At 35.4% G+C, this 13,386-nt stretch overlaps 1 protein-coding gene across 5 annotated transcripts in view; it reads left to right on the top strand.

Annotated features, from left to right (window-relative positions):
* The first annotated feature begins 1,482 nt into the window (after window positions 1–1,482).
* The window catches only part of kiz (kizuna centrosomal protein), a 49,448-nt gene continuing 37,544 nt past the window's right edge, over window positions 1,483–13,386 (top strand). For 2 of the 5 annotated variants that reach the window (XR_015935509.1, XR_015935510.1), the window contains exons 1-5: window positions 1,483–1,694; window positions 2,786–2,845; window positions 3,928–4,090; window positions 7,932–8,018; window positions 12,771–13,359. Coding sequence is in view for 3 of the 5 variants with exons in the window: in XM_088626644.1 (XP_088482770.1) it covers window positions 1,534–1,694; window positions 2,786–2,845; window positions 3,928–4,090; window positions 7,932–8,018; window positions 12,771–13,359 (1,060 nt within the window). In the remaining 2 variants the exon portion in view is untranslated. The remainder of the gene's footprint in view (window positions 1,695–2,785; window positions 2,846–3,927; window positions 4,091–7,931; window positions 8,019–12,770; window positions 13,360–13,386) is intronic. The other 3 variants (XM_088626644.1, XM_088626642.1, XM_088626643.1) reach the window with 3 other exon arrangements.

The raw sequence follows: 13,386 nt of genomic DNA, 5'->3' as shown, positions 1-13,386 counted from the left end.
CTCGCTATGACAAAATCAAACTGATTGTCTGCCAAAACGTGGCGACCTCGCGGTACTTCACGGCCATATACGAGATTAGGAGCCGTGATGAAAAGTCGTGAGGGAATCGTGTCATTACTCACCCCCTGCGATTCCTAGTCGTATAACTTGACACCCTCTTGGACAGAAAAGGCAGGGATATTCAGCAACTGCAGTCATTATATCTGACACGCTCTGTCATGTCGAGGCCTGTAGTGTGATGCCGGCTTTAGAATCAGGTGGTTAAATAATTAGGGAAAAAGTAACAAGTTCTGAGTCTGGGCCACCCTGTCCTGTATAGTGGTACGAACCTTTGCGGCTTTGTTGCAGATGAACAGGCAAGATTTCAAAGTTTCCTCCGAAAAGAGTTGTTTGTGTTCATCAATCTGCAGATGGTTACAAAACTATCCCTACACGTTTTTGGGCTCTATCCATCCACTGTCAGTCTACAGATGGAAACTTTTCAAAGTCCAGATCTCCCTGAGAGCAACCTGGAACATCACCCAGGAAGTCACAAACAACCCAGAGTAAGCCTCATGATCTGCAGGCCTCTTTTGTTGTGGCAAGAGTCGCTGTTCATGCCTCAGCCTTCAGGAAAACACTGAATGGGAGTGGAGGGATAGCCAGAAGGACACCATTGCTCTCTGTAAAGAATTTTGCCTTCTGTCTCAAATAGTAGGCCACAAGGAAAAAATGTTTTGTGTGGCGAAAACCAAATGTTCTCTTCCAACAGAGGAACCTCATCCCAACTGTTAAGGATGATGGTGGGAGTATCATGATTTGGATCTGCTTTGCTGCCTTGGGAACCTAAATAATTTGCCATCATCGACAGAACCATGAAGTCTGCACTGTGACAGCTGAAGAAGGCTCCACAGCCAAAATGTTGTGTGTCTTTTCTTTTCATCACGGAATAAATCTTTACTTGTTCCTTTACATACCAAATTTCTCATTTCAGACATGTGGGATACCTCAGAATACAGTGTGCTCCAAACATTGACAAACTACAATTATATATTACATATTATATTTACATAAACTTATAAAACTGCATAGAATTTATATAATACTTAGGCTTTATTTCTACTTATAGGTAATCAATTACTTTAAGTACTGGTAAAGTTATTTTGGTAAAATTTCAGGTAAGAGGTACAGAAAAATAAGTAGATCTATTTTTCCGTTAACATCCTTTACAAACCTTTAAATTGGGCTCTGTTGCTTCATTGTTAATCTCTGCCACTTGTAAGATATTATCCCTAAGCTTAACAATTTGTCTTCCTATTTTTACAACATTTTGTAAAGAAAGATAATGGTATCCAGTTCAAAACGTGACATTTATTTCTCACATTAAAAAAAAAAGATACGTTGGCGTTTCAGGATAATAATAATAATACAATTCTAGTAAAAAAAAAAGAATCAAACGCACAGCACTCGATGAATTACTTGAAAGATGGGAGCAACAGCTCTCTCAGCGCAGACAAGGCCACGCCGCTCCAGCTGGCTGGCTCAAGCTCCCTCATGGCTCGAGTGTTTACTGTCGGTGCTCTGACAACCGGGGTAAACAAGACAGCGCTGCGCCGCCGAGCTCGGCTTCGGCGAGCCCCAGTCGGCAGCATGGCTCTTTCCGAGAAACAGTACCTGGAGAGAACCGGAGCCCTTCAGCGGAATCTGCACGAAGGGTGAGCCCGGGCGGCGGAGCTTATTATTTCCGAGTATCACGGCGCATAAATCCATTTTCTGCTTTCCCCGTTGAACCGAACAGGCCGAAGCAGGGACCTCGGACTGGATTGAAGTGGTTTCCGGTCCTGCTCGTTTCTTCAGCGGAGGGGTTTTTTTTTTTGGGGGGGGGGGTCGGAAAACTGTGCATTATCGAGTGTGTAACGGCGTTTAAACTTTAACTTTAAGAAGAAAAAATGTCGCGTCCTACCAGACATTTTGAAGACATTGTTTTACGAGCGGGGGTCTAGTCGCTGTGCTAGTGTGAAACCCCGGTAATAGTTTTTTTTTGCATAGCTGCAGTAGTTTAAACTTCGATCTCTTGTGGGCAGAAACGTTTGTAAAGGGATTTCTTTATGTGTTGTTTTCTTGTATCATATTGGAAAATCTACAAGGTTGTAAAAACCGATTCGTCTGTATGCGATATGAAATTAAAATGTAACGATAGCAGGACTCAACTTTTCTCTAGACTCATTGATTTTTACCAGTACAGTAAATTATACTATTGGTAGTAAAATTATCTCTGTTAGTTGTAACATTCCTGGAAATTAGACATCCAAATGCACTAAGGTGCACATCGAGCGAAAGGACATATGCTGTTGTCTAATATATTGGTAGGGAGGCAGGCGTCTGTTTGCTGATGAAGGAGACAGTTTAACGTTACTGCTGTATTGTTCTTCTCGGGAAGCATGCAGTCCATGAATGTATATTGCATACAGAATTGTAATTCCAGTAAAGTGCAGTTTAATTTAGACCTCTTGGGTGTCAGAATGAGGATGGGAATAAGCGAAATGCTTCAACTGACTATTCCCAAAAACCAAGATAAACAAACTTAAGTGACTTCAGTCCATCAAAGCAAACATTTTAAACTTAAGAGACAAATGTGCAGATTGTCATATCACGAGTTACATTTTCAGTAGAGGGAAAAGTTCACCTTTTCGAATATACAGTGCTCAATTTTAATTTGCTTTGGATTCGAAAGCTTTTTTTTAATAAAAAAAACCTCTGAAGTTAGAAGCTTTGGCTTTATCTCTTGTGATGTCTTCCTTGACAGTGAGAAAAAGAGATTGGAGTTGGAAAGAGAGCTATTTACGTACTGCAGGTCTGACAGAATGTGAGTATGCAAAGCGGTTTTCTTCCTCTAGATGTGACTTCAGCCTTTGGGTTTGTCGAGCTTTTAAAAAAAAAAACATGGGAACAGTTGTTCACACATTGTAATCTGCTGATTACAGTATTGTAATAGTGAAGTATGGTTCACTGTATGTTTATTACGTTTAAAATGTATTTGAACTTTATCTCTGTCAATCTTTTTGTAACAAGTTTAAAAAAGTAAAATTGAGAAAGACTTTCCCCTCATATTGTCTGTATTCCTTTTTTAGTGTAATTCCATACATTTAACTATCTTCTTTATGACCACATATATAGTAAAGAGTGTAGAGCTTTAGAGCTTCATTTTAGTTAATACTTAAAAGGTGCAGGACAAGCTAGACCAGGAAACATTCCTTCTTGCTGTGCTATGAAACCATTATATATTAAAACTGCCCAAGTTTAGATATTTTCATAACTAATGAACATATTATGCAGAATTAATGAAATACATTGCATGTGTATTAGTGCCTGTGCAGGATAAAGCTAATTTCTTCTGTGGTTGAATTAAATCACATTTTTCAAGCTATGGGTGATTTTCTGCTTCCAGTGTAATAAATGTGCCCCACAGCAGGCACCAACACCACTTGCTCCTCCATTTTTCCCCAGAACAAAGTGTCCATATGTTGTTGTGATGACACTTAACCTATGCAACTTTTGTTTTAAAACAATTGGAGCAGTAACTTTTGGAAATGCTGTTTGCATCCCATTAAATGTTGATATGATTGCACTTGGAATGAGTACTCCAAAGCCTTTGTTTTAAAATGAGATGCATTTTAATCTGTGGTGTAAACAAACACATTTAACAGGAGAGACACTGGATGAAGTGATTATGAAGTGATTGGCTTGCTGATAAAAAAAAATAGAATGCCATGTTATCAAAATGTTTGGGAAACAATGATCTCGTTATCCTTTGCAGTGTACTATTAAAATGTAAATAAGAAAGTATCCGATTATAGGACAGTATAATCTTAAGATGCATTGTATTATTTTAGGAGACACCTTTAATTAGTGGGTTACCTTTACAATATTTTTAACTTTTCTTTTCAGATCCCAGATAAAAAATACAAAATTGCGCTGCTATCTGAAGGAGATCTGTGAAAGAGAAAAACAAGCTAAGATTAGAAACCTCCAGTTTCTGAAAGACTTTCAGCATATTGAATTGCATCTAAAGACTCTGGTTCCTGACTACAGCACATTATATCAGAAAAAGGTAATGCATTTAATGCATGTAGATTGGAGAATTTAATCCTTCTTCAGTATGTACATTGCAAACAATTTTATTTAATGTTTTGGTTTAACATTTTAATTTCATATACAGTGGGACCCAGGTCTTATGTTGTGGAAAATGAAACAGAACATCTACATTTTAGAGTAGATCTTCATCTTTATAGTGGGAATGTGTTGCATTTTTGATATGTAAATGCCTATGGGCCATGGCAGTGTGGCGGTTAGCTCTTAGACCTCATACCTCTTGGGTCCCGGGTTCGATTCTGAGTGCCTTCTGTGTGGAATTTGCATGTTCTCTCTGGTTTTCTGATTGTGGATAGATTGAAATTTGAATCCAGCCCCCCAAAAAACCCCAAGATTAAAAACAAGATGATTGTTTTTAAATCTCCACCGCATGACATCTTGGAGTTGTAAGAATGCAATTCTTACAATCTTGGAGTTGTAAGAATCCCCAGAGGCTCAAACGGGAAAGGCACTCAGTCGCCTGAGGGAGGCGCTCTTGTGCTTCAACAGTGCAGCGACCCCTGTGGTGTGCTCGTTACTTGCAGGCATACAGTGCTGTCAGTGAGGGACATGATATAGTGCAGAACCTGCTGTACAGGGCTGTGTTGTCTGTGTTAAAAGAGGAATGGACTCAGATCCCCTGTTACAATTCTGCCTTCTTTTTAAGGACACTCCCTATACCGCCTCCTTCTTTCCCTTGTGCGATCACAGGCTTTGTAGTTATGAGCCACAACACAAAACACACGCAATTGCTTATTCCACGATCAGGTGGGTGCAATAAAAATAATTGACAAATATAATTTACAATAAAAAATAGCTTACAACTTCAAAGTGGATGAGCTCCATCGAAGGTTTGTGTACCAAAGTGATAAGGACACATTTTCATGTATGTTGGAGATTGAAGAATAGTTTTTTAAATTTCAGTCATGTGAGTTGTCAACAGGTGCTGATCTGAGTAACATAATCTTTCATTTAGTGCTTAAATGTGGTGAATCTTATGTTTATATAGATTTTGCTAGTGGTGTTTTATTGTATATTATTGATAAATAGTTCTGCTTCTGCCTATATGTGTTCTGCATTTTGTGATGGTTCATTTTTTATTTTTAGAAAAAAAAACCTCATTTTTTGTGATTTCTATAAAAGTGCAAGTTATATCATAATGTCACTGACAGTTGTTAGGCACACAAGTGCTTTCAAAACACCTTATCTCTAATCTACCAATGGGAATGTTTCTGTTTGATCTGCCATTTTTGGAATCTGTAAAATTATATACAGTTTCATTGCAAACTTTAGAACCATTCTAAACATTTTTTCTTGGGCAAACATACCACAAAGACTTATTGTAAACTGTTTGGCGGGATTTTATATTTCTGCTGCTTCAAGTTTAATGGAGGTGGAAAAGAAATAGCTGTGGTTTCTTTCTGGATACTGTCGACTTTATTTTCATCATAATGTCCTTCCAGAATTAATTAAGTTGATTTGTTCTCCTTCTTGACCACATGTGTGAGCTTGAAAACTGATTTCCAATTCAGCATTTGCTATTGTGTTACACAGAAGCTGAAAAACGTACACATATCTGTGGCTATTACATGTGGCTTGAACAGCAGAGAAAATATTTCTGCAAAACCTTAGTAACATTAAATAACTCCTCGTTTCCTTTTGCAGAAATACTTTAAACAGGACAGTGATGTTTATTAACGTTTTAAAAGATCATGTCATTAGATGTTGACTCAATAAATATACATTCCTGAAATCTATAATTATGGACTCCAGACAGAAATTTAATGTAAACATATACAAAGTCATGGTTATAAAGAAGTTGGATTTGGGTTTGTTGGCTTTGTGTGACAGCACTAAACTTTGCAATCAAGAGGAATGCAAAGCTTGACCTTTTCTTGTCCTTTGAAATAGAATAGTATATGAAGCATATATTGAAAGTGCTCACTGTTCGATTCTTTTTTAGCAACGATGTACAGATTTTGTAAGTAAATTGGAAAATGGGCACTGCAGAAGAATTCAGAGATATACTGTAGGTCTACGTAAGCTTCTGTAAATATTTCTTCTTGCTTACCTTCCTAACAAGATGAGAAATGATCTTTATTGATATCTATTAATCTGCTTTGCACCTGGAATATTATTGAAGGTATGGGTCACAAAATATTTGGGATTTTAATTATTCATTTAAAAAGCTAATAAAGAGAAATGCATGAGGATGTAAAAGTAATACAGAGTATTTTAGCAATTTAAAGTCTTCAGGCTGCGGAATTAATTTTTGAAGGAAATAAACTTGAATATTATCTGCTCTAGATGACAATACTGCAGGCAAATATGTAATTAACTTAGTCAACAACAGCAAATAAAAAACACAAAGGTAGGAAAATGATTGATACGCTTATCATATCCACCAAATGAGTCAGATTATCACTTAAAAATGAATTGCAGTGCTCCAAATCTTAATATCAAATTAACAAAACTAGTTAATTATGTCCTTCCAAATTAATTGCCTAATATTGAAACATCACATTGAAGTGCTACAGAGCTGATGTTCTTTCTTCCCAAAGGAGTTGCTCTGTGGTACATCAGTTTTTTTTCATAATGATTTTTTTAACAGTTTACATGTTTTGTTTTTCTCAAGTGATAAGTCACAGTATGTCTAGGTTCTAGTATTTTATTTGTTATTTGTTGAACAGTGAGAGGCAAAGGTCTACAAAGTAGACATACTGAATTTGAAAAATAGAAAATATAGTTAAATTCTTAAATTCAGGATAACTACTGTAAAATCTAATTATATAAGAATGCATGTAACCTATGTGTTTGTACTTTTAATAATATACATTCTGTAGTGTAGGCCTGTATTTTTAATAACAGCTGGTACAATATATATCTTGAATCTGAAAATTCTTCTTTTCAGGAAGAAATTTAATTTAAAGCTTATTTTCTTATTCAAGGCAATTGAAAATACTGCATATTATTATTTTGTGGGAAAGCAAACAGATATGGATGAAGATGAAATCTGATAGAAATAATGAAATAACTGCTTAAAGCAAGCAATGACAAAAGAGTATTGTCTAAGAAAAAAATGTTTCAGATATCTGACTGCCCCTTAACCCTGTTATTTTTATTTTCCTATTTGTTAGGATTAAGGATTAGCAAAAACTCCTTCTGGCAAAACATTTAATTGATTAATTAGAAGTAATGCTGTTACATCAGCATTAGAATGAAGTGTTTAACATTGGGGGAAAAAAATCTTTGTTGACACTTAATCTCTGTGACCAATGGCCCATTTTTATAATGGTAGAAGAGATAAAAATAGAATTATTACTGAATAAATATGATAAATACTGTGTTATTTTATATTGCTACATTCCTGATTGAAGTCTTCTTTAAAATTACACCCATTACATAAATAACCTATTGTTTACAGAACCATTCTACAGAGTGTTTAAATAATTTCGACATCCATACATAATATGTGGGCTTAATGATTAAAATATGAATTATGTTTTCTGGCTTGCAAGATGCAGTGAACTGTCATTTTCTTGTACTTTCATCTGCAGAATACACTAAGGTTAAATGGTCTCTTAAGATATGTAAGTCTCACATTCTCAAGAAAACATTATTAAGGTTTGCTATGCCTTGATTTGTTTTGCTTCACAGTTTTGACGTAGTTTCCTTCTTTGTAGCTTAACTGAAAATACAGTATTTTGAATGTCAGAAGACCTAAATATTCATATTTCCAAAGGATCTGAAAATGTGATGTAGAACTTTGAAACAGATTCACTTATGTTCAAGTGATTTGTAATTATTCTTTAATGTAACAGGTGGAATGTGGCAATCAGATTGCGAAATTACTGGCATTATGGAAAAATGAGAAGGAAAATTTACAAGAAGAGGAAATCACAAATAAGGTACTAAAGTGATTCATTGTGTGACATTCACAGAATGAAAAATATTAATTTTGAACAAAATGGTAATAGTATTTTAAATGAGAAATTGTTCTCAATTTACTTATCTGGTTAAATATTTGTATATAATTGTCTTTTAGTCTGATGTGTTTCAGGTCTGCCACATAGATGCTGATGAGTTGCGACTCTTCAGACATATAGGCCTGTATTTAGATTGTAGTGTTTTGTCACATTGAAAGTATTAACTGTGGTGTTTTAAGAGGATATTTGAGTGTACTATATATGTAACAACCTTATTTTTGGTGTTTTAGTTGTGAAATCATGGTTGAACAGTATTTTAGTGATCAGGTGGAGCTGCATCAGCATGCGTAGGCTGCAAAGGAACAAGTAATAGGTTTATTCCATGGTGAAAAAAAAGAAGAAAGAGAACACAACGTTTTGCCCTTGGAGCCTTCTTCAGGTGTGTGAAGAACACCTGAAGAACACCCCACACCTGAAGAAGGCTCCACGGACGAAACGTTGTGTTCTTTCTTCTTTATTCACCATGGAATAAACCTATTACTTGTTCCAAATTAGTGATCATATTTCCTAAATCACTCTCAAAATAAAATATATCTGCCAGAAGCAATTTGTTTTTCCATATACAGTACACTATAATGTAAAGCTACAGGCATAGTCGTCGCATAGTGGTTATAGCACTGCTACAGCTCATTGGTCCTGATTAACATTGTGAGTACAGTTTGTACATAAGGTATACTGCACTACAGGTGTTTGGGTTGCTACAATCTATTATTTCAACATGCCTTATTCATCTATATTTTCAGTATTTTGGATCATTGTCACATCAGAACATTAAGCTCTTTTCAAAATATAACTTCCTGGTTGAATTCCATGGTGTTGTTGTATTTTCACATACACAGATAGTTCTTTCATCCTTATTCTACACAAAACACTGAGACATTCCCAGTGGTGTCTTCCCCGGCCCTGTGTTTCACAATCAACTGTAAACACTAGGATGTAAAACTGTGATGCTCACCAGCAGTTCTCCAGATTAATTGTCACTGCTGAGAAACTAAAATGTTTAACTTAACTGTGATACTAAATTTCACTATTCAGATTAGTTTCTTGGATGCAATCCCTCCATTAACACCTGTGGAAACAAATTTTCTTCCTAACTATTAGAAGACATAGGGAACATTCACATAGGTGGTTGTACTATGTGGTTGTTTTGCATGGCATCTTTATCTGTTTTGTCTGAACAGATTTGATTTATTTGAAACATAGTTTTGGTTGTACTCCATTGTAGTAAATCTTCAGGTTTTTATACTGTTGTCATGCTAAGTCTATAGTGCCACCATAATTATGCAGCTTTCTTTTCCCGATTGACTAAATATACATTGTTCCTTTTCTTCTGTCTTTTGGAATCATTATAATGTTTCCATAAATTACCAAGTAACATTAAAATGGTTTATAATTTTAGTTTTTTTTTAAAGATTATTACTCTCTCAAAGACGTGTTTTCATTTAAAACATTACTACTAGGTCTCATCCATAATTAACATAATCTAAGAAAAGCCATCACATAGACTACGGTGTATTCGTCCTAATTTAAGAACATTAGTAACACCAGCCTCCTGCTCATCGATAATTTATCCCCTATGTGAAACTATTTAAATATTTAAATATAGGTAATTTTCTTGGCATTAATTTTGATATTTTCCCATTTGCAAAAATAAATAAAAAAATTGTTTTAAACAGTTTTAATCTGAACTTGATATGAATACTAGCAGATTTTAAACCCTGGAATAAAACTGTGGTTTGGTGCTGGAGGTAAAGGTTTGCATGTCATTTTACAATTGCTATGGCCGTGTCTGCATGATAACTGTGATTCTTTAGGAGACTGACGGTTGAAAAGCGAGAGGTGATACAGATAACAGCTGATAACTCATCCATCCATTATCAGAAATGCTCTTTCCCCTGGTATGGGAAGCGTAAGGAATGGGCCAGGATGCCAGTCCCATCAATGACTCAGGGAACATCAATGACAAACAGGAGTGTGAAGGGGCAATTTCGAAAACAGCAATTGTCAATATGTTAATTGTTAATATGTTGTTGTGCATTACAAATCAATAATTGGAATGCTTAATAAAGTCTCCAGTTAAGAGATTATTTGTCTGACAAGGATATAGATTAGTGCTCACGTTTAGTGAAAATTATTTACAGTTTTAGTACCTAAAATGTAAGAATGATGTCTGTAGACCAATACAATCACATATTCATTAATGTCTGTAAGCCTTATGTGAATGTGTTAATATCTACATTTCTTTTAGTATGATGTCAAGCTTGTATGCTTTAAAATAAAGATCACTAAGCCTGACAGGGTTAACTTACAAATTATCACACTTTAGAAAATGCTGACGGGCTGATGTATTTTTTAAAGAAAACAATCTGAGAGACTTGTGTAGCTGATGTCACGGTAACGTTCTTTGATCCGTTGATGTATTTTTAAAAAAGGCTTAAAGAAAAATGGAGCATAGCATGGGACAACCATTATAGATATAGACTAATTATTTTAATGTGTCCTCTAATCATTATACTACAGTTGTGGACGTTGTAGCTCTTATATAAAGCAATTAAAGTGTCTAAGGCACTGGAATTGTTATCTGTGTTTTGTAGTAAAAGGCACAAAATAGTACCAGGTTTCTTTGATTTAGTGTTGCAACATCACATACATAATGTAAATATTTGCCAGAGACCTTCTGTTGTACAGTACATACGTTACGAAGGCATAGAAACATCTGAAATGTTTAAGTACTGATTGCCCAGTTTTACATTTATTTTTCCACAATGGGAAAAAGGCAAATGAGAACATTTCCACTAAATGACTGTAGGACCTGTAATTCTTACTCATAGGATATTGGGCAACCCAAACCAATGTTTAAATTTGAGCTGATAGTCATAAATGTTGTTTGCCTCTACATGGTTTGAGACTGATATCCACAAGAAGCCGTTCCCAACCTCAACCCCTGAAAAAACAGACTACAATTTATTGAATTGTAGTTAACCCACTCTAATTCATTTTCATCTATAACATATTTCACAGTTATTTCTGCAGTAGTGGTCTGTTTTTACAAAAACTCATTGCATTTATTGTAATTATAGCTTGCTTAAAGACTAAGTTTATTTTATGCTAAAATCCATATTCAGGATATGTTAAAAGGAACTACAGAAAAATCTGTTCATACATGTTATTCGTGTTTTATGTGAAAAAACTCTGAATTTAATCTTTGATATTCAAGAAGGAAAAAAATATTTTGGCCCAGTAGCAATGTCGGTGTTTTCAGCCTTTTGACAATAAACAAAAGTAGTCATCATACAAAGAAATCTGTAATATGGTATATATTTAGCGGTGTATCTGTAATAATGCAGGTGTCTAATCCCTGCTGGTGTGTCTGTATAAATGATGTAGTTCAAGCCCATAGCTGCTTATTCCTTCACTTAAAGCAGTTAAAGCTCTTTTAGATGAAATGTCTAAGACATCTCATAATAACTTGGAGCATGCTGTCTAGAGCAGTCACTTGTGACTATGTGCAAACCCCCCTCAGCTTGCAGATATTGTAATGAGCAAAATGGTACCATCACTCCATTATGCATACAAGCCATTGCTGGCAGTGTGCATGTCCCTTAGGCTGCAGCATTCATTAAGAAAAGCTTACCGGGCTGAAAGCTGGAAACAGATGATAACGGGATATGATTTTCATATTTAATACATTCCTTGGAAGAGCACGCGCGTGCCGCAGATTGATAGAAGAATCAATTGCTACTTTAGTGAAACACTTTCTACTTTGCCCTGCAGCTACCGATGGAATCACTCAGCCAAGAAATTAACTTTTCCTCCTTTTACCTACTTTGTGGATCTGCTGGGCAGACTGCATGGTTTACAGTGAATGTTATTAAGCAGCTAACTGTTTGGTATTTAAGACTCTTATCAGAAAAGAAACAGAAGCAATGCTTTTTGTTATTATGTTGGGAAGAAGATTTTAGCTTTTGCCCCCTTGGTGCCATACCAGACATAAATCACAACTTTCGTAAAGGATTGTTAATAAGATTAAAAGTTAAAACATTGATCTTGTAACATTTTTCTAAAGCAGTTTTAAAAAGAAATTTAACCTTGACCCACATAAACTGTAGTTTGATATCATTTAACAACAAACTATCACTTTCAAATATTGTAGTGGTGAATTGTGAGTGTATGATTTCAGTTGATGTTATGTATGTGTAAGGCAGGAGGAGGAAATGACGGCACTCATGCAAATATAATTGTGAGGGAAAGAGTGACAAAAGATTTAAAATGCACTTAATTAAAAATAAATTTACTACAGGACATAATCTTAAGGCCTGGTGCATGATTTTGGTATTTATAGTCTTTTGTAGTATGTTTTTGAATGTGATTTGTATATTTTTTAGATCCACAACGATATATCACTATACTTATAGGTTTTGTTAGGTTACCAGTACTGCGGTATCATAGTCTTAGTACCCATTGATACCTTTATGTATAATGTAATGCAGGGTTTATATGTCTTGCCATATATATTAAAAAATAAACGTAATACTTTATAGCCAAAAGGGCAGTGCAAAAGAGCACTGTTCATGGTCTGCAGCTGATTAAAAATTCTGCAACTGAGGACTAGCTAATACAGTAGGTGTAAGTCTTCCATATTTTTAATGGGCTTCACAATTGATCTCGTTCTAGGCAAAGATGTTACCAGGATCGATGCACAATAATGCCACTTTACACCTTGCTCAAGGACTATACCAGCCTGCTACTATCTTTATGGGCCGCCAAACCTCAAGAGTTTTTAACGTTGAAATGTCACCAATGAAGCCATCCCTTCAATCTGCAGATTGCATATCTAATCAGCATCCGCTTTCTCTGCAAGAGTTAGATTGTAAACTTCCAAGCAAGGCCAGTGTTACAGCAAAAGAAGCAGAATGCTTTACAGATTTGTCAGATGAAGTACGCAGTTCCCGGAATTTCAACACTAATAGAAGTGTACCTATAAAAAATGAAAACAGTGTTCCATCTGCTTCAGGCAGCATTCTAGGTCCAGTTTCTTCACCAAATCTTGAACATATGGCATCACATGTAATTGTAAATGCACCTGACAAAAGAGTGCCATCCCAAACTAGTGTCGGACAAAGGGAAAGTAATTCTCCGTTTTCAAGAAATAGTGATTTAAGCACTGACATCATGAAGAAAAGTCATCATGAATCTGGCAGATGTGTTCCTCATGTGGATTTGCATAAAACTGAATCTGGAAAAGTAAATCATAATAATGTTGGTATGTATTTTCGTTTTTTTATGTTTT

The sequence above is a fragment of the Lepisosteus platostomus genome, chromosome 3, assembly GCF_059453375.1.
Source record: "Lepisosteus platostomus isolate fLepPlt1 chromosome 3, fLepPlt1.hap1, whole genome shotgun sequence".
NCBI classification, from domain to species: Eukaryota; Metazoa; Chordata; class Actinopteri; order Semionotiformes; family Lepisosteidae; genus Lepisosteus; species Lepisosteus platostomus.
The sequence above is the reverse complement of the archived record's forward strand: the minus strand, read 5'-3'. Positions and strand labels throughout refer to the sequence as shown.